Raw genomic sequence first — 24,976 nt, 5'->3', positions numbered from 1 at the left:
GACAGTGATAAGCCCTTTTAGTGATGTTGCCACGGAGTGCAAGCTTCTGATTGGCGAGAAACTCTTGGATCTTGTCTCTGTGCCCCTGTGGCAGCAGTAGGTACTTAATTACTTTCATTTGCTTTGGTTTTTAGTCAGTTCTGATTGATTCTTTATGCTCTGTTTTTCTAATCATAAAAATCAAAAGAAATTTACTTACTATAAAAAGTAGTATTGGGTCACTTAAGAAAAATGTTGTTTCATTTTACTAATGTATATATTAATAAATTATGTATTTCTTAATACTTTTTAGGCGCTGTTTTGAATTTTTAGATTTGCTTTTACAAGAATGGCAGACACATTCACTAGAACGGTGAGCATCTGATTTGAAACCATTTTTTCCCTCTGAATTGAGTCTTGAGAGTGAATGCTTTGGTGAGTGGTCCAGCTTGCTTTCTATAAGAATGAAGGAATATATACATTTGTTTTCATGACTGTATCTGTTTTTTTACTGATGTTAGTCACATAATATTCGCAGATGCTTTTAGTGCATTTCATTGATTGAAATACTATTGTGTCCATGTGCATTCTGACAGCTACAAAGCCAGTGTAAACTCATTACTGTCTCTGGCCCTGCTGCTTGACATTACCGTCAGTTCCCATGATGTAACTGTTTACAGTTGCTCTTAGTAGGCAAGTTGTAACTCTTAGGTCCTTAAAGGAATTTCATTCACTTGAAAGTTTTCTTTCTCTCCCTATGTGTTTGATGCAGACAGCCTATTTAATATTAAGGTGATTATCTCACAGTTTCCGTAGAAACTAGCTCTGATGTGAAAAATATAAGGTTTTGTTGTTTGGGTTCATAAAAGATTGAGCTATATAAGTGTGGACTTTAAAAAATCAGCTTTTGGCCGGGTGCGGTGGCTCATGCCTGTAATCCCAGCACTTTGGGAGGCCGAGGCGGGTGGATCACGAGGTCAAGAGATCGAGACCATCCTGGTCAACATGGTGAAACCTCATCTCTACTTAAAAAAAAAAAAAAAAAAAAAAAAAAAAAAAAAAAAAAAAACCAAAAATTAGCTGGGCATGGTGGCGTGTGCCTGTAATCCCAGCCACTCAGGAGGCTAAGGCAGGAGAATTGCCTGAACCCAGGAGTCGGAGGTTGTGGTGAGCCGAGATCACGCCATTGCACTCTAGCCTGGGTAACAAGAGCGAAACTCCATCTCAAAAAAAAAAAAAAATCAGCTTTTATTTAAAAAAAGAAATCCCACAAGAGAATAGAGTTATCAAAGTCCTTAGGTGTGGGTGGGTTGGAGTGGAGTGTGAGGGTGTTGGGGCAGGGTTGGAAATTAAAGGACTGTGGGAGTGCCCTGCTCTGCCCAGCCACGTGTGAATTGACGGCCTTGGCACAGAGGCTCCAAGTTCCATGTTGCCATTTTGAAATTATTTCTCCCACCCTGTTTCATCTGCAATAAACCATATATTTATGATTGTTACTGCTTTCTTTTCTAAATATCTAGACACATATCAGTATTAGCGGAAACAATAAAGAAGGGAATACATGATGCCGATTCTGAAGCAAGAATAGAAGCCAGAAAGTAAGTTCTTATTGCACAGCACTTTTTAAATTAACTTCTTCTGTATTTCACATGAATTGTGTGGATTGTCTTATTACTTGAACATGCTTGTTACCCGTGACTTTTAAACATAACCCCCAAAAGTCCATTTTGGAATATTTCCCTCTTTTAACATCACTCAACCTTGTAAATAAACAGGACTGAGGTAGACAAAAGAATGCTTGTTTTTACATTCGTCACAAATTATCACACAGATCTGGAAGGCACTCGTATGCATGCTCAGTGTATTCTTTTACTCATTACATTAAGCCATGTTGTAATCCAAAGCTGCTTTAATGCTTTACCATGAAAAACCTTGGTCACAGGGAATTCTCTCCCTGCACTCACTGATGGTACATCATCTGATGGTACCTTGGTGTGAATCATATTAAGCAGAGTTGGATTGACCTAATGCTTGGGTTTATCACAGTGATCACTTGCTATTTCTGTCTCACAAGCGAGGTATTTATGCCATTAGGACTGAGTTTCCTCCGATGGTGTGGCTATAGCCTCTGTATTCATTACCTCCTTTGCCACTGTGACTGTAAATACCAGACGTTTGATATTAAGACATTCTTGTGCAGTGCATAGATAACTACTGCCAGTTTTGCATCTGTGATTTGTTTCAAATTTTCTCATAGTTGACCAACTCTCCTAACTGATACATGCTAAAATCTAATCGTACTAGCCTATAATGTTATGGCTTACTTAGCTGCATTAACACATCCTGATATAGTACTTATTGCTCTTTGGCTGGCTTCACAGTTAAATTATATTTCACTTGTTTCTGAGCTTATTATAACTCTGAAGTGTTTGTGACAATTTTTTCTTGGCTAGTTTCTAATAAAATAAGTGACATAATCGTTGCTAAAAACTATTATGAAAGGATTTGTTAACGATCTATTTATGCTGTTTTATCTTTGTATTGTACCCTCCCCACCCCCTGGCCCTTTTTTTCTTGGTCTTTAATCATAATGTGATACTGATTTCAAGCAGCTCTGAACATTTTAAAATTTTTCTTTTGTACATGTTACCTAAGGCAGTTTTAAATACCTTATATTAAGAGATGTAAAATTGCATTTATAATAGCTGCCATTTTAATGAGCCTGTCCTGTGTTCTCGGTATAGTCCTAGATGTTTAGCTCCTCCTTCCCTAAGATTCCCCAATTTTGCAAGTTAGCCTCTGCAATTCCCATGTTATAAACGAGGCTGAGGTTGAGAGGGGGTAAGTGACTTGCCTACTGTCTATAAGCCAGTAAAGTTGTGAGCCCAGAATTGGTACCAGGCCTCCTTTGTTCACCCTCTTTTCCTTATGCGATGGTGCTCCTATCAGCAGCTAAACTGAGGCTTGCAGTCCTTGAAAATCTTCTGTGGTGTACTCCAGAGTTCAGCAAAAGACCTGTTAGGATCCTTGGATTAGACTAGGATTTTGTGTGTTTCCTCTAGATGTTACTGGGGTTTCCACAGTCACTTCAGCAGAGAAGCAGAGCACTTATACCACACCCTGGAGTCCTCCTACCAGAAAGCCCTGCAGTCCCACCTGAAGAACTCAGACAGCATTGTGTCTCTGCCTCAGTCTGACCGCTCGTCTTCCAGCTCTCAAGAGAGTCTAAAGTAAGGGACTCAGCTTTGCTTGTCATTTGTGTGAGAATTTGTATTTAAAAGTTCATTGCATGAAAACACAAATTGTAGCTATGTTTTTACATGTGTGCCTGTTATAATGCCTCCTTATTTCAGGTAGATCCTGGTGCAAAGTAAGATACCACCAGGAAGTGGTGGAGTGCTTAGAAATAGGTGGCTTTGTTCTCTACCATACTGTTTTTCAGTTAAATTCTTATGGCAGCCCTAGAATAAAGTTTTAGAGTAACATAAGTGAATTATAGAATAGTGTGAACTAGACACACCAGTGCTTCAGAGAGTCTTCTCAGAGGATGTAAGTGTGAACCTGGAGACAAGTTTGGAAACGGAGGGCATTCAAATTCTGGGATTTAATATATTATCGTCTTCACTCTGTGTTTTTAATTTCTGTCTGGAGTTACTGTTCACTCTCTCTGTCTGAAAGGCAGTCCAAAATATATTGCTTAAATCTTTGTTGGGAATCAGGGAGTTTATAATATTGTGGTTCACATTGCCCCAAAAATTCCAAAAACTCTGAAATAATTCTTCATTATAATAATTTCCTGTTGTAGTTTGTATTAGTTCGGATAAAGTGCACGTAATAAATAGTATACATCTTTATTTTTAGTCGGCCGCTGTCTGCCAAAAGAAGTCCTACTGGAAGTACCACGTCTAGAGGTGAGACTTACAGCCACGGAGAAGGCCTGTTATCGGCTCTGGTGGACTGTGTGCAGCTGCGAGAGTCTGCCTGGGCACGGGAGGCCAGTGGCCTGCCCTCAGTTCCTTCCCAGGCTTGAAAGTAGCCTGCTCTGCCCTGCCCTATCCAGCAGGGCAGACTCTGCTTTGTCAGGGCCACTCGCTGCTGAGGACTATATTTGACAGGGTGACTTAGGAGTGAAGCTCTGTGACCTCTTCTCCCCACCTCCCCTGCATGTTGACACTGCCGCTAACTGTGCACCTCCTGTCTCTGATCCCTTGATGAGACAGTGAAGACATCTTGTGGTGGTTTGAGCAGCAGCAGCAGCAGCAGCAGCAGCAGCAGCATGGTGATGGTTAGTGGTGGGAGAGTGGTATGTTCCAGAAAGAGGAGGGCCCAGAGGGGTGGCACAATTACGTCATTTCGTAAGGAAACTTGCCAGATGTGAGCATTGTTTTTCTTATTTCACTTATTCATAGTAACCAGAAACATGGTCCATTTTTCCTTTGGGGTTTATAGTCTTCAATTACAAGAAAACAAATGTAATTGCTATGTTACAGCTGAGGTCACGTTTGGTTTCCTTTGGCATTGCCTGAACTCTCTTCAGGGACCAGGAGAAATTGTTGGTCAGTTTTTTATGCTCCAACATTTGTTAAAAGTTGGTATTTGTTTTCAGAAAAGCAAAACAACATCAAATTTTAGCAATGCGTTTTTAAAATTCGATGTAGTCCTTATTCAGATTTCCTCCTTTGTCACTGAAGGTTCTACAGTTAGTACCAAATCTGTGTCAACGACTGGGTCCCTTCAGCGATCTCGAAGTGACATTGATGTGAACGCAGCAGCCAGTGCCAAATCCAAAGTCTCCTCATCTTCGGGCACGGCGCCTTTCAGCTCCGCAGCGGCTTTGCCTCCAGGGTCATACGCATCCTTAGGTAACCATACCTGTCACCCTTTCCCTCCTGCTCTGCTATGTGAGAGTGACTCTTACCTCCTAGCAAAGTATAAAAACCCATGATTGAGGCAAGTCTCACTGTTGCAGGGCTCCTATTTAAATCTAAGTAGCTTTGTGTACTTGCTGCTGATTAGCCAGCCATGCTTGTTGAGTGTCCCTTTCTCTGGAGCGTCATTTGTTTTAGTGATGAGTGAGTACACAGTACACTCATGCTCGGAGAGTGTTGGGCACTGAGCACATCCTTTCTTCAACTCTCTTCCTCCTCTTCCATGGCAAGCCTAGCCACATCCCATATTGCCAAAGCTAAGTTTTTTTTTTTTTTTTTTGAGACAGAGTTTCACTCTTGTTACCCAGGCTGGAGTGCAATGGCGCGATCTCGGCTCACGGCAACCTCGGCCTCCTGGGTTCAGGCAATTCTCCTGCCTCAGCCTCCTGAGTAGCTGGAATTACAGGCACGCGCCACCGTGCCCAGCTAATTTTTTTGTAATTTTAGTAGAGACGGGGTTTCACCATGTTGACCAGGATGGTCTCGATCTCTCGTGATCCACCCACCTCGGCCTTCCAAAGTGCTGGGATTACAGGCTTGAGCCACCACGCCCGGCCCAAAGCTAAGTTTTTACCGCTCTGGCACTGGTGGCAGCAGACCCAGCAGGTTCAGTGAGGGATTCACCAAAGGTAGTCATCGTAATTAGGTGTGTCTCAATTTGAGAATATAATCAGAGTTGTCAGGGGTAGGACTGGGTTGTGGGAATGCCAGGAGGAATCTGAAGGAATGTGATGAGCTCATGAATCAGCATAACAATGTACAAAAGAGTTCTTCCATGTGTCACCTTGGGAGGAGCATGCCCTTAATCTGATGGTTGCCCAAAAGAGGTTTTTAAAAATTACTTTCAAAACTTTTAATATCTGACATAGTGATAGAGCAGTTACTCCTATTTTTCAGCAGATGCTTCACACATACTATGTGTCAGGCTAATTGTTTATTTTGTTTGATTTTTGTAAGAGCCAGTTCATTCAAAGGCAAAATCTAGGGACTTAGCAGGATTGGCTCTACTTTAGATTTTAAGGAAATGAATAAAATTTAAAGTATCTGAAATATTGAGATAGAGTTACTCGTGTAACTTCCAAACAAATTCCTGTCAGTTCTAAAACTAATATTCTGAAAATGTTTTGAATATTGAAAGCACAGTGAGCTTATAGCACCCAGGGAAGATTTTAGGGTCTGCCATTTATTAGCTGTGTGACCTGGAGCAGGCCATGGAATCTATAGGTCTATTTCCCATACCTATAAATTACTTGTAATAATAGCCACCTAACTCATATATGAGACTAACTGAAATTCTATAAAGGTTCTTTATAAATGATTGTCCTGTAAAGTAGGAGAAGGCGTGATTGTGATGTGAACATTATTAATTTGAAAGATAGGTGTTCTGGAACATTTGCTCAGTCTTGCTTTTTTCTGCGGAAATACCTCATACAGAGATAATAATTGAGAAGAAACGCATTAAGAACTCTCTTTTTAAGTTGTTTTAATGATTGCAACATTATATAGGATTGTAGTAACCACTGAGCAAAGGAGAAGTAACAGCTCTTCCCTCCTATGCTGAATTAGTTCTTTTAATTTAGTTTTTCAGTACTTACCTGCTCTTTAGCATATAAGATCCACCTTTAGTATTTGTAATTAGTATTTGTTTCATTGCTGGAAAAAGTGAGTAAAAATCAGCTTTTAGAGTACGTAGTATTTGTGTTTTTCTGTCTGTATGTAGAGTGTTTAAAAATGGATGTTATAGATGTCCCCCAGTGCTAATAAAAGCCCTCGTGTCTTTTGGTATGATAATACGGAGCTGACCCTTTAGAAGCACTGATGATAAGTTTTCAGTCCAGTATTAACCTCTTCAAAGAACAAGACTGGAGTATTCAAATTCTGTTTCCTCTGAATTCTACCTCAACTTTCCTTATTGTGTCCCAAAACAAAAACACAAAAATATTGAAATACAACACAATCCTAGTGAGAATTTGTTATAATTGCTGCTTAGGTTGACACGTGACATCTTTGCAAAAGTGTAGCATTAAAGCTGATGATCCTTTTCCAAACTTCTAGAGTCCAGACACATGAGGGAAGACATGGAGTACATAGGCCTGGACTCAGGTACCATGCTCGACAACTTTTGCTGCTGGACGTGTAGTTGGGATAGGCATTGCTAGAGCAAGCTTCTCTGAGCTTCTTACTTGGCTCTGCCCTTTGGGTGACTCTTTAGTATTCTAGTTTCTAATCCCTCCTCTCTGCCCTCTTCTGCTGGTATTTTTCTTCCAAGCAAAAGGAACTCTTAAGAAGATGAGAGTTGGCTAAAACAAAAATCTTTCTTTCAACTGTGGCACTACCCTGGGTTGCCCTTCTGTGTTTTATTTTCCCAAGGCAAAAAAACATTATGCTATGTCAAGCTAATTTCAATACACGGCACACTTACTTGCTTCAGACTCTGCTTTGCTGTTGAACTTGTTTCTCTTTTAATTTTGTTTTAAATTGTACTTTTGCTTTTTTAGTAGCTAATAACATTCGGCTTTTTAATTTTTTGAATGTTACTAACTGTTCCCTGTTATCCCTTCCCTTGTTTTTTAATTTGCTTAAAGATGGTACTACCACTAAAGCGGAGGGTAAGCGGTTTGTTTCTGTGATTGAGGTGTGTCTCACTTTCTCTGGTCCTCTGTTCTCACCAAGTGTTGCCCAGTACCCACTTGTCCTCACCAAGGTCCCTGCATGAGATGTTGCACGCTGTTTCTCCTCCTCTCTTTTCATTCTATGTCCATTGGGTTTTTGCCCTACCTCTACCTCTCCTTCCCTTTCTTGTTCAGTCTTTTGTTCTTGTGAATTTTGGCACTGAAGTATACTGTGTTTGGTGATTAATGCTGAGTCCACACTCTGGAGAGGAGCATCCATGTCACACTGTGTGCTGCTGTCCTCATGGACTGCCTGTCTTGGATTTTATTAGTCCTGAAGCACTACCTTAGCTTTTGTTTCCTTTTGTGTTTTTGTGGGCCTCTCAGGATTTGCCTTTCCTGTTTTGAAAGTAAATTTCAATGTCAATTATTCAGACTAAAGGCTGGTAAACATTTTCTAACAGGTCAATTAAAGAAATAAAAACAATATTTTTCTCTCCTCTGAAGGTACTACTGACTTATACAGTGCTATTTTTTGTTTGTCTCACTGACACATGCCTCATTCATTCATTTACTCTCATTCATCCCCTCGTCAGCCATGTATTAAATGCCTTCCATGTGCCATGTTCTGTACCACACACCGAGGATGTAGCAATGGTGAAAGAAATAGACATATTTAAATCCACTTTATTAACTTTATGCCATTCTCAAGAATCCACTTTATTTACTTTTTATTAAATCCACTTTATTTACTCTTTTATGCCATTCTCCTTTGAGGAGGAGGAGGAGGAAAAAAGAAAAAAACAAATTAAAATAAAAAAAGAAGCTCTTTATGTTTTTGTATTACCTTTTGAATTTTAGACATAGTTGTTTTAGTCTGTGCAGGTCTTTGATAAGTGCATATAAGACGATATCATTCCTTTGCTAGGTAGAACGCATGATAATGCTTTAAGTAATTGAAATTTAGACGAACCTTCTCTGCCTAAAAAGAGGCTTAGACCCACCAACCCTCAGGATAATTACTTAACAATTAGGAACAACTAGTTCATTTTCATGTATTATTTTGTCACCCTAAAGAACTAGCATGCAAAGGTGGCCGTGTTTAGCTTGATATGTGCAGCTCAGTTCTTTTAATCCATAGGCTACTTTCTAAGGGTCTCATAAAGGTAAGATGGGAATGGATTTATTTTTTTAATATGAACATGGTCACAAGATCAGGGTTTCTTAGATTTACTGCATCGTGAGAATTATCTAGATACTGAAAAAACAGTCTTAGGTCCTTCCCCCTGAATATGCTGGTTAAGTTTGGAAGGAACCAGAGAATCTGAATTTCTTTTTTTTTTTTTTTTGTTAATCAATGAGAGCATGTACATTGCTCAGGTTGGCCTTGAACTCATGGCCTTGCCTCCTCAAGTGCCAGGACAACTGGCCGGAGCCACCGTGGCCCCCAGAATCTGAAATTTCTAATAAGCCTCATTGGTGGTTCTTAGGGTCAGACAAGTTTGTAAAACAAAGTCTCCAAAATGAAAATATGGACAGGAAACCTCTGTCCTGATGAGGATGTCATGGCTGATAGCAGAAGGCAGAGGCTGGTGTGACTGAGAAGCTGGTTAATAATTTTCTTCATTTCTTAAGCTGATAGGAGTAATTTTATGTTTCTCCTCCCCAGAGAAACAATCCTAAGTATTTTCTCAGCCTTGCTGGGAGGGGAGGAGGGGAGTAGAACAAAATAATGTAGATAAATGGAAAGCAAAGACATTACCTAGGAAATTCTATGTTTTTCCAAAATGCCCTGATTTCTATGCCTATATAACAGAATTGAAATCTGCCTGTTGTTCCACCCAGCCCTAAGACTTTTTAACTTTTTTTCCCCCCATCATTTCCACAGTCCTGAGTAAGGTCAGAATTGCGCTCTAAGTTATTGTTCAGGAGACTAACTCTCTGGTTTTCCTCCTGCTGGGAGAAATTGTTTTTGTAGAGAACTCAGGCTCTGACAGTAGAGACCCTTGCAGAAGGAGCATAGAGAGTATCAGTGTTCGTGTACTGGCACTGCCCGGGCTGTGGCAACAGTGGCTAGTCAAAGCCTGGGGAAACCTGTGAGTTTGAACACTTTGAGACTGTCACTGTTCTGCTGGTTTCAGCAGTGAGACTGTGAGAGCCGGTGCTGTTTAGCAGAGCCGCAGTGGTTTGTTAGGTAAAGTCTGCAGAAGATGTCACCTGGTACCTTTTCAGTATGAGTTTTCCACCTGCATTTTGGGAACCATTATGGGCCTTTAAAAAATTTATTAATAAGTCTCTTAAATATTTTACAATCTAGCTTGTGAGACAAGATGATTTTAAAACAGATATATGCTCTAAATTAAAAATTTAGAGGATGTGTTCAGTGGCTCACGCCTGTAATCCTAGCACTTTGGGAGGATGAGGCAGATGAATCACTTGAGGTCAGGAGTTCAAGACCAGCCTGACCAACATGGTGAAACTCTGTTTCTACTAAGAATACAAAAATTAGCTGTATATGGTGGCGCGTGCCTGTAGTCCCAGCTACTCAAAAGGCCGAGACAGGAGAATTGTTTGAACCCAGGAGGCAGAGGTTGCAGCGAGTGGAGATCGTGCCACTGCACTCCAGCTAGGCAACAGAGTGAGACTCCATCTCAAAAAAAAAAAAAAAAAAAAAGTTTACGCAGTACGTTTGAGTTTACTGGCAATTTTATTACTATAGTAAATGAGAAAAATGTATATTCCTTAGAAGTTATTTATTGTACACATCAAGGAATCCTAACATTTATGACTAATTAGAAAAATACTTTTTGTAAAGAACTAAAAACTAAACTTTTAGATGAAAGTTTATTTCTAGGTTATCTTTAGTATGTTGTGTCTCAGTAATTTTGGAAATTTTCATGAGGGAAACATAATGTCTTTTATGTTGCACATGAGAAAGTTTATGATTAGATGTCATATGGTAAATGAATGCATTCTCATACTTTTTTAAAAAACTAGTATGCTTAGGAAAAGCATTCTTATTTTTTTCCCCAAAATAAATAACTTTAAATGAAAAGTTACAGTGCTTGAATGGCCTGTGGAACTGACAACCATTGTTCGTTTTGGGGAATAAGCATGTTTATTAAGATGTCAAAGGCCATATGAACTTTTGGTGATTTTAATTAAGATTACATAATAAATAAAAACTATATAGCCTTGTCTTCTCTTCAGGAAAAAGAACTTAGATTTTAGTACAGTTTTACTGGGAAATAAAAAATTATCCAAGACCTGTGAATTGTAGGTCCTTGGCCTTTTTACATGATGGGAAAAGTCTGTATGTCTATGTATAGAAGTAAAAGAGCGTTAAGCTTCTTTTAGTCTTTTTTTAAAGACAGGGACTCATCTGTCACCCAGGCTCTGGAGTGCAGTGGCACTGTCACAGCTCACTGCACCTTTGACCTGCCAGACTCAAGTGATTCCCCTGCCTCGGCTCCCCACCCTGCCTGTCAGAGTAATAACTGGGACTATAGGCATGCACCACCACACCTGCCTGGCTAAATTTTTCAGTTTTTGTAGAGATGGGGGTCTCTCTATATTGCCTAGTGTGATCTCCTGGGCTCAAGTCATCCTCCTGCCTCAGCCTCCCAAACTGCTAGGAGTACAGGTATAAGCCACCATGCCCAGCATGAAGTTATTCTTTTGGGGTTAATAGTTCTAGGTAGTGAAATTTAGAAATGATCAAGTTCTTCAATTCGGTTCTATGAAAGATGCCAGTGTGTGAGTAAAGACTGGTTTAATAATGCCCCCAAGCAATGAAATGTACAACAGGTATGTATGCCAAAATGTCATAGTGTAATGAGAATGGAGATTGCTTTGAAGACCTTTTAATTTTACAATCTTTAATTTGGGAATTTGCTGAAAAATTTGAAACATGTAGGAAACAGAAAAACCCTAGTGACATGAAGTAGTGGTTTCTCAGTTGCCTAACAAGGAGTAGGGAAACCATGCCTACAAACTACACTTGGTACACAGGCTGAATTTCTCGTTTTGGAGTCTTTTTTAGAAGGAATGGCAATGTGAGTGAAAAAGAATCCTTCGGAGCAGGATTAAAACATCATGAGATGAGTCATCTTTCTTTATTCGATGAAAGTCAAAGACTTTGCTCTCCTCTTACAAGTCCTTGTTTGCCTCTGGGTTTGCCTTTGCTCTGGCTGGGTTTGTTGATGCATCTCTTATTCATCCTCCCTCCAAAATTCTTTTTGTTGTACTGTTCTTTACCTCTTTTTTTTCCTGCTACTTGTGCTATTTTTTTCTTCTTTCACATTGATCTACTTGTCTGTCACTTAATAGATTATAATCCAGAACTAAAGTATATTTTTACCGTTTGTTGCTTTATTTTTATTTATTTATTTGTATTTTGAGATAGGGTCTCATTCTGTCATCCAGGATAGAGTATAGTGGCACAATCATGGCACGATCATGGCTCATTGCAGCCTTGACTTCCTAGGCTCAAATGATATTCCCACCTCTGCCTTCCGAGTAGCTGGGACTACAGGTGTGCGACACCATGTCCTGCTAATTCTTTGTATTTTTTTGTAGAGATGGGGTTTCGCCATGTTGCCCAGGGTGGTCTTGAACTCCTGGACTCAAGTGATCCTCCTGCCTCAGCCTCCCAAAGTGCTGGGATTACAGGCGTGAGCCACTGCACCCAGTCTGCTTGTTGCATTTATTGAGACTTTTCCCCCAAATTACCCCAGAGCATTTAAAATCACCTTTTAAAAGCATACACAGGTACTCATAATAATATTGCCAAATAAATAGACTGAAAACAAAACAAAATGAAACAAAAGACATCTCTTCCTGTAAGATATATACCTGAGTTTAATACAACAGAGGCCCTTTAAGCTGCATAGATGTATTCCCAAAAAAGTAAGGAAATGTCTGAAACCAACAAGAGGGTCACAGACTGGAGTGACAGTCTTGAACTGATTTTTAAGGCTGTCTCCGAGGGCTTAGTTATGGATGTGAATAACTAGACACACGGATCACAAGACCTTGAGCTCACCCAAGGTGAAGGTTGACAGTTGGCATCAAGCCAGCATTGACAAAGGCTATAAATCCATGACAAAGTGGACATGTAAGAAAAACAAAACACCACAAAAAAAACTCTTTATCTTCAAGTTGACATGATGTCTTTCTTGACTGCCTTAGACAGAGGGGAAAAGAAAACCAAAATCTTTTCTCATGATTTGTAACTAAGCTCTATACTCATACAAGTTGTGGTCTTAAATTTACATCATCTGTGGTGTTTGGAAAGCTATAAGCTAATGAATTAAAGTACTTTGTGTTTATAGCCCCCAAGGGTGCCTGCCAGGAGAAAACATTAAATTCTACACAGGAAGCCACTCTCTAATTCCTTAGGGTTCTTGCAGATGGAAATTAGTGAAATAAGAGTTCATACTCTGAGTTACATCTATTATTATGAGTGAGAGACAGCAGAGCAAAAAAATAAAAACAGAATGAACCCTTAAGGACTTAAGGATCTGTTACAAAATTTAAAATAGTAAAGTGTCTAAAAGAAATAAGAAACTTGCATTTTTTAAGGGATATATGTAATTGAGTAGTCAGAATAAGCCTCCCAATTGAGAATACATCACTTTTCTAGAATAAAAGCAGTGAATCCACACAGCTTCAAACCTAAGCATGGCAGGAGCCCCCTGGTATGTGAGGGCCAATGCTGGCCGTCACCCTGAGGCTTTTGACTAAACCCTGGGTTCCTTGGGCATATTTGATGTGATGATTGTACAGGACATAAAGGACAGAAACCCAAACCTGTCTAAGACCTGCATTGTCACTGGTGAACAAAAAACGTTAACTTTATTAAACTGAAAAGAACAACAGAGAAATGTGCCCATCTTAACTCTGGTAACTGGTTAGAGGGGAAAAGTAATCTCCCTTGAGAATGTACAACCAAAATCTTGATTCAGGATTCTGGTCAGAATTTATGTTAACTTTGTGGTCTAAAAAACCCAAATAGGTAAATCATTTTAAATTGGTTGTGGATTACTTATGTCCACGACACACAAAATCTGGGATCCTCTTTGGAGTAATTCGGCTTTAATCTAGATCTTAATGAATTCCCATACGTTTCCAAGAAAAGTGATCATTTCATTGTCTTAACAGTTAAAGAAATAAAGTGAAATTTTAGAAAGGGAGTAAGAGGCTATCGAGAATGAGCAAGCAAGTTTTTAAAAAGAACAAATGGAACTTCTAGAAATGAAAATGAAAATAAGAAATTATTAAAATCAAAAACTGGTTGGGCACAGATTCCTGTAATCTTAGGAATTTTGGAGGCTGAGGCAGGAGGATCACTTGAGCCTAGTAGTTGAGCCTAGGCAATATAGTGAGACCCCCCGTCTCTACACACACACAAAATAAATAAATAAATAAATAAATAAATAAAATTATTTTTAAAGTTAGCCAGGCATGGTGGTACACTCTTGTAATCCCAGATACTTGTGGGACTGGGTCAGGAGGATCACTTGAGCACAGAAGGTTGAGGCTGCAGTGAGCTGTGATCAGACCACTGTACTCCAGTCTGGACAACAGAGCAAGACCCTGTCTGAAAAAAATAAAAACCGCATGGGTAAATTGAGCAGTAGAATCAGTGTAACTGAAGAGAGAACTCATGAATTAAGGAAAGCTAGGAAGAAATTATCCAGACTGTAGTACAGAGTTAGAAAATATGACAGAATTATTAAGTTACATGGAAGATAAATTTAATATGTCTAATGGGAATTTAAGAAGAGGGAGAATGAGGCAGAGACAATATTTGAAGAGATGATGGTTGGGAATTTTTCATAATTGTTGAAAGACACTAAAGCCGGGCATGGTGGCCCATGCCAGTAATCCCACTACTTTGGGAGGCCAGGGTGGGTGACATCACTTAAGGCCAGGAGTTTGAGACCAGCCTGGCTAACATGGTGAAACCGCATTTCTACTTATAATACCAAAATTAGCTGAGCACGGTGGCTCACACCTGTAGTCCCAGCTACTTAGAAGACTGAGGCACAATAATTGCTTGAACCCAGGAGGTGGAGGTTGCAATGAAACAAGACCACACCACCACTGCACTCCAGCCTGGGCGACAGAGTGAGACTCGGTCTCAAAAAAAAAAAAAAAAAAAAAAAAGGCACTGAAGCAGAGATTGAAGAAACCCAGTAAATTCCAAGTAAGACAAAAAGAAAAAAATCCATAGTTAAACATATGATAGTAAGGCCAGGTGCAGCCTGGGCAACATAGTGCGACCCCATCTCTACAGAAAATTTAAAAATTAGTTTGATGTGGTGAGGTGCACCTGTAGTCTCAGCTGCTCCTAGCTACTGGAAGGCTGAAGTGAACAGCTTGAACCTGGGAGGTGAGGCACTGGTGAGCTATGATTGCACCATTCCACTCCAGCCTAGGCTGCAGAGCTAGACTCTGTCTCAGAAAATAATAATAACTTCCCCCTTCCACGGCCTCGTGAAAGCTGCTGTTTCTCTTTTCTATTTTTTTCACCTTTTTCTTTCTCTCTGCCTAAATAAATTACTCTCTGCAAAACTCAAAAATAATAATACTTTTTAAAAATTAAGGCAATAGGATAAATCTATGAAAGCTTTTTTAACAGTTCAAAAACTGATTGTACAAGTTTCAAGAAAACCCAAAACTGTTTCTTCAAAGAAGCAAGCAATGTGAGTAGTTTTAAGACTGCTCATTTGAATATAGCTAAAAGTTTAATGCCCTATTCCCACCCTGCCAAAATAAACCTAATTAAAATGGAAGAGATACCCCCAAATTCCTGCCATGCTCAGATGGTGCCACACACAAGTTGTATCAAATACTGGATAATTGCATTGTTAGTTTATCAGTAGAGATGCAAAAAAATAATGAAAACATTAGATCATTCCAATTTTACATAAACTCAGAATAGGAAAAAAGAGATAATACTTTCCTTACTGGTTTTATGCAGCTAGTATGACCAGAGTACAATACAAACACTGTGTGTGTGGGTGTGTATGTCAAGACCATGTAGGTTTAGCCCAGGTTTAATTTTTCTTTTTGAAACAGAGCTTTGCTCTGTCACCTAGGCTAGAATGCAATGTCATAATCTCGGCTCACTGCAACATTTGCCTCCCAGGTTCAAGCAATTCTTGTGCCTCGGCCTTATAAGTAGCTGGGATTACAGGCCTATGCCACTACGCCTGACTAATTTTTTGAATTTTTTGTAGAGGTGGGGTTTCACCATGTTAGCCAGGCTGGTCTGGAACTCCTGTCCTCAAGGGATCTGCCCACCTTAGCCTCCCAAAGTGCTGGGATTATAGGCATAAACCACTGCACCCGGCTTAATATTTTAAAATTTATTGATACAGTTCACATTCAGAAGGAAAACTGTCTTATCTCAAAAGATGTAGACAAAATATCAAAACTTTATGATAAAGCTTCTTAACAACTGGGCACAGAAATGAATTTTCTTTCCTTTTTTTTTGCGGGGGGCGGGGACGGAGTTTCACTCTTTTCCCCAGGCTGGAGTACAGTGCTGTGATCCCAGCTCACTGCAACCTCTACCTCCCAGGTTCAAGAGATTGTCCTGTCTCAGCCTTATGAGTAGCTGAGATTACAGGTGTGTGCCACCATGCCCTGCTAATTTTTTTATTTTTAGTAGAGATGGGGTTTTGCCATGTTGTCCAGGCTGGTCTTCACCTCCGCACCTCAGGTGATCAGCTCACCTTGACTTCCCAAAGTGCTGGGATTACAGGCAAGAGCCACTGTGCCTGGCTGAATTCTCTTAACCTGTTGGCACATTATACGTTCTATGAAGTTTCAGAAATTCTTTTTAAAAATCTTGTTTGAGTCAACAGTACTCACCCTCACTGCTTCTATTTAGCATTATATTACATGACCAAGACAGTACATAAAGGCAAAGAAGTAAAAGTGAATTGAGGGGAATAAGTTAATGAGTTATTTGTGAATCTTTTTCTATTTAGATAACCCCAAATCTGTGTACAAATTGGTAGAATTAAAAAAAGTTTAGCAGATTCCTTGTGTGTTAAGATCAAAGTATCACGATTCCATTCTTATCTGTCAAGAACAGAAAATAAAATTTAATAAAATATATATAATAAAAGTAAAGCAACTCTGAATAAGTCTATAAAAATTGAGTAAGACCTTTGGAAAAAATGATCAAACTTTATCCAAAGACATTTAAAAAGTTAAATAAACATAGAAGATTATAATGAATGAGAAGACCAATATTATAAGGCTTTTCCCCTTAACCCAGAATTTCACATAATGCCAGTCAACATTTCAACAGGTGTTGTTATTGTGTCTGTACATGCATATGGAAGAATGCAAAGGGCTTAGGAAAAGGTGAATTTACTTCTCCTGCCACTTAGCAAGATGTCTTTTTAAAAAAAAGCTAATCACAGGCCGGGTGCAGTGGTTTCCCCCTGTAATTCCAGCACTTCAGGAGGCCAGGGTGGGCAGATCACTTGAAGTCAGGAGTTGGGACCAGCCTGGCCAACATTGCCAAATCTCATCTCTACTAAAAATACAAAAATTAGCCAGGTATGGTGGCCCACGCCTGTAATCCCAGCTACTTAGGAGGCTGAGGCAGTAGAATTGCTTGAACCTGGGAGGCAGAGGTTGCAGTGAGCTGAAATCACACACTACTGCACTCCAGCCTGGATGACAAAAAGAGACTCTGCCTCATAAATAAATAAATTAATAAAAAGCTGATCAGAGTATTATGATGTTGCATAGGTATGGACACATTGACTAGTGGAACAGACTAGAAGGATGAGAAATCTGGACACACATAAGTGCTTCTCGATAAACAATGAGTGAAGATGGCATTTTAATCAGTAAGGAAAGTGTTAAGTAAATTTATTTGAACATTGGTTAGTCATATGGAGAAAATAATGTGTATCTGTTCTTTATCCATACATGAGTAACTTTACAAATAAAATGTTAGTTAAACAGTAAGCTTTAGGGTATATATCCTATGTTATAATTTAAAACTTTTTAAATATGTAAAACAAAACCGCATATTGGTTGTGAAAACATGTATTTACGAACAAAAAAAAAACAACACAAGGGAATGCTGAACACTGGGTTTAGGATCATGTAACCCAATGTTGGGGAAAAGTAGAGGATACAAGAGGGTTAGCAAAGAGAGTTTTTATTTTTTAAGCTGAGTGAATATAAATGTTCATTTAAAAAATCTTTTTGTGACCTAAATATTTCATAATGGATTAAAATTCAGTTGTTTTTTCATGTTCACTTTGTCTTTGTGACTGCCTTAATTTAGCTTGGTGACTTCCTTAGGAAAATCAAAGGTCATCACTCATAGGCTTGTCAGCCAGCCAGGCACAGGTATCTAGACCAGTAGTGTCACATTGGACAAATTAATTCATTTCCCTGTTTCTTGGTTACCTCACCTGTAAAATGGGAGTACTTACTTTATATGCTGTGAGGATTCTGAGTTGACTCATACGTAGTTGTTAGTAAATGGTGTAGCTTTTCACTTCTGTATAGATTCTTAGAATTTGTAAACAATTTTTTTCTTAAACTGTTATTAGAAGTCATTGATTCTTAACTAATTTTAGTATTTTTTTTTTAATACCAGCATTCTTTCATTGCTCTTTACCTTCCTTTCTTGAACGTTTTTCAAGCTTTAGGATTTGTTTTCTGCATTACTTCTCTGTAAGCTTTGTCGCTTATGGGGGTAGAAGTGATTCTGAATAATGTAACAAGCCAGTGGGAGTTCAAATTGGTTTGTATTTTTTCTATCAAAGTGCTATCCTCATTGAATTGTGGCTGGAGGGGTATTTTGTGCTCTCTTGAAACCAAAAAGATCCATTAAAAAAAAAAGTTTAATCACTATTCATACTAGTCTGATCACCAGTGATTTTGTATTTTCGAATTCATTTTTATTTTTATGGCTTCATGGTTCAATAATTGGCATAATTTTTTTGTAACTGCCTACAGCATCAAATTATCTTTAGGCCATCATTTCTGTAGGTACTCCTAATATTGATTCTTTTTAGCTGTATCACTTTAGCTTTGTCTTTCTTGATAGCTGAGTTTAGAGGTAGACTTTTTTGTTTGGGTTTTTTTTTTTGCATTACTCTTATTTTCTATAATTTTTTGTTTTTTACAGTGACAGCTAATATTTTCTGTTTTTGGAAATTTGTCAGCTTCATAGACAAAAAAGAAAATTTAATCTGGAAAAAATTATGGGAAATATCCTCAAAAGGATATCACTTCCTTGCCTGAAGAGAAAACATACTAAAATAGTTGAAACCTAAACAGCTGCAAGTCCATGGCACCATCTCAGGAGTTCCTCCTGTGTTCATAGAACAGTTGTGTGCTGCCCATATGCACATGTATGCTTGCACACACAGGGAGACATGGCAGACCTCGTGTGGAGGATCTGCTCACAGAAGCTCTTGCTCCCCATGTCGTTGGCTGGTCAGTGCCCCTCTTTCAGGGCGTGGGGTTTTTTCTTGAGTAGGTGGCACTTACTGGAAATGTTGTGAAAACACTGTTTTTGCTGTGTTCTCCAGGTCGGATCCGCACAAGACGGCAAAGCTCTGGGAGTGCCACCAATGTCGCCTCTACACCTTCTGATAACCGGGGCCGCAGTCGCGCTAAAGTGGTTTCACAGTCCCAGCGTAAGAAACATAATTTATGCTGTTGCTTACCTCAGATTTATTCAACAGCCCATTCTGCAGTTGAACATTTTATAATCTTTGTATTGACTTCAGAGGGAAAAACACATTTTTTGTGGCTCTAAGATACTGTGAATAATCTTACTGTGTGCTGGTTAAGCTTAAAAATTGGAACATTCCAGGCATACATTTGTCTCCTTTCCAGGTGATTTACATTTTATACTGTTAAGCATTAAACATTAAAATGTAGTTTTTCTCCCTCCTTTGAAGCCTGTCAAATTGTAACTTACCTGTTCTATGACTCATTTTTGCATTGATAAGGAATCTTTCTGATGTAATTTTAGAATAGTACCTGGGCAGAAAACTATTAATGCTATGTTCTTTCCAGTGGTAAATAAGTAAATCCATTAAAAGCTCTCCCCCTTTAACTCTGTGCTCTAACATGTGCAGCCTGCACCTCTCTTCCTGCTGTGTGGGCCCTTGCTTTGCCTAGCTGCCCTGCTTCCATGATCGCGTCTCTGTATATGTGAAGTCAGTTGGTTTGTTAGCCTCAGCCATGAAAACAGCCACAGCTGGAATGAATTTATTCTGGTCACTCTTCAGATCCACCCTTCGTGTCTCACTTTCCAGCCACACATAAACTTTGAGGGGCCCTGCTTCTTCTCTATGCATGTTGAGCAGAGCTGGGTAGCAGAGTGCTCCTGGGTAGCAGAGTGCTTCTGTCCCCAGGAGCTGCATGTGATCCCACAGAGCAGCACTCACTAGCTGACATTTGTCTGCCTCCTTTGTGGCCCAAGGAACTGTCTGTCTTTGGTGGAGAGTGCTCCATCTGCACCAAACTTAGGAGTTCTCTTAGTATAGAGATTGCCTTGCTCAACAACTTCTGAATTTAAATGTTTTTCCCTTTGATAACTGTAGTCCTCATATTATGTCATTTCTGCAAGGAAAGCAGAAGGTCAGTTATATTGCTGCCTTTGGTGAGGCTGCAGAACCTCCCTGTGGCCTAGGTTGTATTGTGTAGTACGATACACTACAAGCGTGGGCTTCAATATCAGACAAAACTGGGTTTGCATGGTGGCTACAGTGTGATGTTGGGTGAGTCATTTAACCTTTGTGAGCTGTTGTTTCATTGTCTGTGAATTGAGTGATAACAGTTCCTACCCTCATGGGGCTTTCATGAGGATTTAATGAGAATTAGGAGCCTAGCATGTGATACACAGTAAATGGAAGCAAGCTTTATAGTCATAACTTAAGGTCAGCAGACTCCCGTCATAGCTGAGGTTGAGCCTCCTTGATACCTGTCTACTTCACTGGTTTAGAAAAGAAGGCTAGGAATGGATTTACATGATGAGGGATGAAGTTGAGGATACATTGAGAGTCCATTAAGACCAAGAATGCCCTCCTTACTGTACAACTTAACCTGGATTTTCATTCAGATCCAGGGTGCAGATAATAGCCCAGAAGTGTCTATCTTAGGAACAGCTTCCTGGCTCTGGTTATTCTGTTGAACCCTAGTGATGCCTGGAGACACAAAAGGATACACATGGGTTAAATTTTACTGCAAAGGAATTCTTGACAAAAAGTGTTCAAATCTCAGAATATAAGTCAATATAATGAAATTAAGCCAAATAAAAAAGATCTAAGCGTTTAATTATGCAGTATTATTTCCCTCCATGGAGGTTTAGGGTTGAACAGTATTTTACATGTTTCTTTTTAGTGCTGTTTATCAGTATTGGGCTCTTTAGGGTTCCCTGCCCTAGCTGGGTCAATGCTGTAGTTTTCTCTCTATATTGCAGGTTTTAGAAATGGCATACGTTACCTCTGCTTGGCAGGTGGTGAAGATTACAGTTCCTTCTCTAATAGTGGTTAGGGTGATAATAGAGCTTTGGTTTTTCAGTCTTATACTGTACCTAGCCTTGGGGCTCCACTTTTAAAAATCCCCAGTTTTACTTACTTACCAAATCATACTCAGGAAGAGTGACCACACTAGGCAGTTATGAAGCCTACTTGTTAAGCTTATGCATATAAGTTAAATATCTTAAAAATTATTTTAATAAGTGGTAAATATAAGCATATGTATCACAAATGTAGATATACTAGTATTCATAGTTCTGATTTAGTACTAAGTGAGCTTCATTAATATTAGATTTAAGGTCCTTAATAATTGGCATATTTTAAATATTTGAGGTTTATAGGAAGTCAGGACAGTCAGATGGAAGTAGCTAACAACAGTTTCTTTCAGTTAATTGATGCTTTTGAGCATTTACTATGTGGTAAGCAGTTTGGAAGATGGTAGTGATACACAGATGAGTAAGTTACAATCACTTCCCTCAGATTGCTTAAAGCAAGAGAACAGATGTGAGTCTGGCACATTGTAGGTTTGAAAGTGTTTTATGAACAGACCTGAAATAAATGCTAATATAGAATGACAAAGATAAAATAAACATAAGTACAAAAATAGGAAGAAATCCCAGGAAATGTAGCTATTTTGCTAATGTATTTGTGTTGTGTTGCATGCTGACCTTCTGTATTGTGTTATTGTCTTTTAATCCACTTTTTGCCTGTCCTTTGGTCTGCTCTCATAATCAAGGATCCAGATCTGCTAATCCTGCTGGTGGTAAGCCATTTCTCTTCTTGCCTTTTTTTTTTTTTTGGCATTCTCCCTCACCCCATGCTCCTTGCACAATATTAATTTCTGTCTTTATTGTAAGCTTAGTTAATCTTCCTGCATTTTTCTTTGTGTTCAAATTCTAGAGTTTGAAATGGATTTCTTTTCCCTTTATACATAGTTTAATAGTTTATTAGTAGCTCAAATTTTATGGGTAAAATTAATTGGTCCTGAGACAAATTATTCATGGTAGTGTATATTATTGGTTTTTATAATGGTTTTTCACTTCAATTTGTAGTTAAATCATTATAAACCATTAATTTTTGTATTTACCTAAGTGGTTCATTTGAATGATGGTTGTTTTGATTTATATAATATGTATTTTTAAATAATATATATTTAAAATAAACACACATATACATTTATAGCTAACTGTTGCTTCAAATACATTCTTCCCCTGGGTCATTCTAGTCTAGTACTAGTCTAGTACATAATAATGTATACTTTACATTTTAGAATTTTATTGCCTTCTCTACTTAGGGAGATTATCAGTGCAAATGACTGCCATTTGAATGTATTGGTATGATGCTTAAAATTGTGTTGTTTTCTCTGAGTGAGAATTGTGTCCCACAAGCAATAGTAATATATGTATCTAGCTACTTAACTACTAATAAAAATTATCAGTCATATTATTAGTTTTTAATTTCCGGTTTTATTGCATACTTCTCAAAGAATGTGGTCCATGTTATTTCTACTTTTGTAGATTTTTTTTTTTGAGATTTGCTTTGAGGCTTAATACACAATTTTTTTTTTTAATATTTATGTATGGAAAGGTAAAAAGAATGTATATTCTATTAGTTGGGATATATATGTGCATGTGGGAAGTGTGTATTTTTATACATACGTATACACACACGGGCACAATTTTCACTGCTCTGTCAGTTTCTATGAGGTATATAGTTTTTCAATAATTATTAGTCTTTCCATGAGGTCTTTTGGTAAGTATGGCTTTTTTCATTTTTCCTTATACTTTTATCATTTTTTAGTTTTATATATATGTATTTTTTAAGGCTTTAGTGCAGGAAGTTTTATATTTCAAAACTATGTTGTTTGGAGCATAAAGGTTTGTGATTATTATATCTTCATGGACAATTATTCTTTCATAAATATTAAATATCCTTCTTTGTCCTTTTTAAATGCTGTGTTTTATTCGATTTGTTTTTGTTTGTGGTGTATTGTTTGACTCTTACAAATACCAGACAGCTGAATTTCATTTTCTTTTACTTTATGTTTCTTTTTCTTTTTCTTTCTTTTAGAGATAGGGTCTTACTCTGTATTGCCCAGTCTGGAGTGCAGTGGTGTGATCATGGCTTACTTCAACCTTGACCTCCTGGGCTCAAGTGATACTCCCACGTCAGTCTCCCTAGTAGCTGGGACTACAGGCATGTGCCAGCATGCCTGGCAGATTTTTTAAATGTTTGGAGAAATGGAGTCTCCCTCTTGTTGCCTACACTGGTCTCAAACTCCTGGGCTCAAGTGATCCTCCCACCTTGGCCTCCCAAAGTGCTGGGACTACAGACATGAGCCAGCAGTCCAGGCTTGTTTTAATTTCTTTTAAATCGATGAATTTAATCCAGCCACATTTATTATGATTAATATACTTGAACGTCCTACTATCTTATTTTGTGATTTTTATTTACCAGATTTCTAGTTATTTTATCCTCGTACCCCCTTTTCTATCATTTGTCAGATTAATAGATTTTTCTTGGATCCATTTTCTGTAACTAATGCTGAAGAAAATTGTTATAGTTCTAATACTACTCTTCTAGCAATGATATTTAAAATTTTTAACATAATCAGCTCTTATAGAATAAAAAAAAAAAAAGCAAAAGAATAAACACCTTGTGGTATTTGTAGATATTTACTGTGGAACAAGGAGGCTATTGTTGGTACTTAGCCTGCCGTTTTGAATCAGAAATCTTGTAGTTATTTTTGTAGAATTCTACCAATAATTCTAAGTATATTCTTTTATGATATTCAGTAGTCTTTATGTTCCTACATTTAAAAAAAATTGCTACCACCACCAAATGAAGATTTATTTTTATATAAAATTATGTATTTTATCCAAATGTATGTGTAAAAACTGGCTTTTGAAAGTTTTACAATTCATTCCTACATTTACATGTTATTCATTGTTATTTTGCTTCACTTTTAGCTGGCAGCCGGTCAAGTTCTCCAGGAAAATTGTTGGGAAGTAGTTATGGTGGACTTGCTGGGGGCTCCTCACGAGGCCCACCTGTGACACCATCTTCAGAAAAGCGAAGCAAGATTCCCAGGAGCCAGGGATGTAGCCGGGAAACAAGTCCAAACCGAATAGGATTAGGTAAGGATTCTCAAAGGTCTTGGAATACCATTCCCAGCTTGGTCATAGTTTTTATTATAACCTAATGACTGTGTCTAATGTAGGAAATAGAGATCTGTTTTTTGAACTGAGGATGTCACTTTGCCTGGGTATACAGATTATGGCATATTGAGGTTTCAGTTAGAAAAATGTGTGGGACTTAACCATTCAAATTTATGGGAAGGAATTATGTCATTGTAGGCTTTTGTGTTTTGCAGTCATTGTATAAAGCATTGGAATTGGGGAAATAGAGGGTGTTTCCCTCACATTTAGAAGCAGTGTTGCTTTTCATTTTCCTTTTACTGATTAGCACTAAATAGACATTAATCTATATGAATTTTCAAAAACAACATTTAGGGTCTACATTTGCTTTAATTCTGATCTTCTCTAATCCAACTGGTGAAACTTATGGTTAAACATGTATAGTTACTTTTGACATAGATTTAAGCATGAAAGCTAGGAATTGATTAAAATCAATATATATTTATTTTTGCGTTATTTAGTTTTTTTTTGTAATAGTGTATAGGATCATGTGACTTACCCTCAGCAGCTTAATTATCTTTTAATCCATTAACATCTAATTCATATACTACCTTTTTAATATAAAATTTAGAGATCTTTGTGATATAATGCAAAAAATCTAAATTCATATTCTTTATGACTTATCTGCTTTCTAAGGGTAGAATGTATTAATATAAAATCAGATTACTATATTCTTAAATTGTTTTGGCTTATCTTTCTCATTTATTCATTTATCTCAT

The 24,976-nt window shown here is 38.2% G+C and overlaps 1 protein-coding gene across 50 annotated transcripts in view; it reads left to right on the top strand.

Moving 5' to 3' along the window:
• Window positions 1-24,976, top strand: part of CLASP1 (cytoplasmic linker associated protein 1) — a 289,654-nt gene that overhangs the window by 184,709 nt on the left and 79,969 nt on the right. For 17 of the 50 annotated variants that reach the window (XM_078328021.1, XM_078328015.1, XM_078328008.1 and 14 more), the window contains 8 exons: window positions 293-352; window positions 1,500-1,577; window positions 3,042-3,209; window positions 3,841-3,890; window positions 4,671-4,841; window positions 19,102-19,209; window positions 21,797-21,823; window positions 24,030-24,197. In XM_078328021.1, coding sequence (XP_078184147.1) covers window positions 293-352; window positions 1,500-1,577; window positions 3,042-3,209; window positions 3,841-3,890; window positions 4,671-4,841; window positions 19,102-19,209; window positions 21,797-21,823; window positions 24,030-24,197 — 830 coding nt within the window. Of the gene's footprint in view, window positions 1-292; window positions 353-1,499; window positions 1,578-3,041; window positions 3,210-3,840; window positions 3,891-4,670; window positions 4,842-6,962; window positions 7,011-7,492; window positions 7,517-19,101; window positions 19,210-21,796; window positions 21,824-24,029; window positions 24,198-24,976 lie in introns of all 50 variants that reach the window. The other 33 variants (XM_054257722.2, XM_078328019.1, XM_054257721.2 and 30 more) reach the window with 4 other exon arrangements.

Source organism: Callithrix jacchus, chromosome 6, assembly GCF_049354715.1.
Source record: "Callithrix jacchus isolate 240 chromosome 6, calJac240_pri, whole genome shotgun sequence".
Classification (NCBI taxonomy): domain Eukaryota; kingdom Metazoa; phylum Chordata; class Mammalia; order Primates; family Cebidae; genus Callithrix; species Callithrix jacchus.
This window is presented reverse-complemented; position numbering and strand designations above follow the sequence as displayed.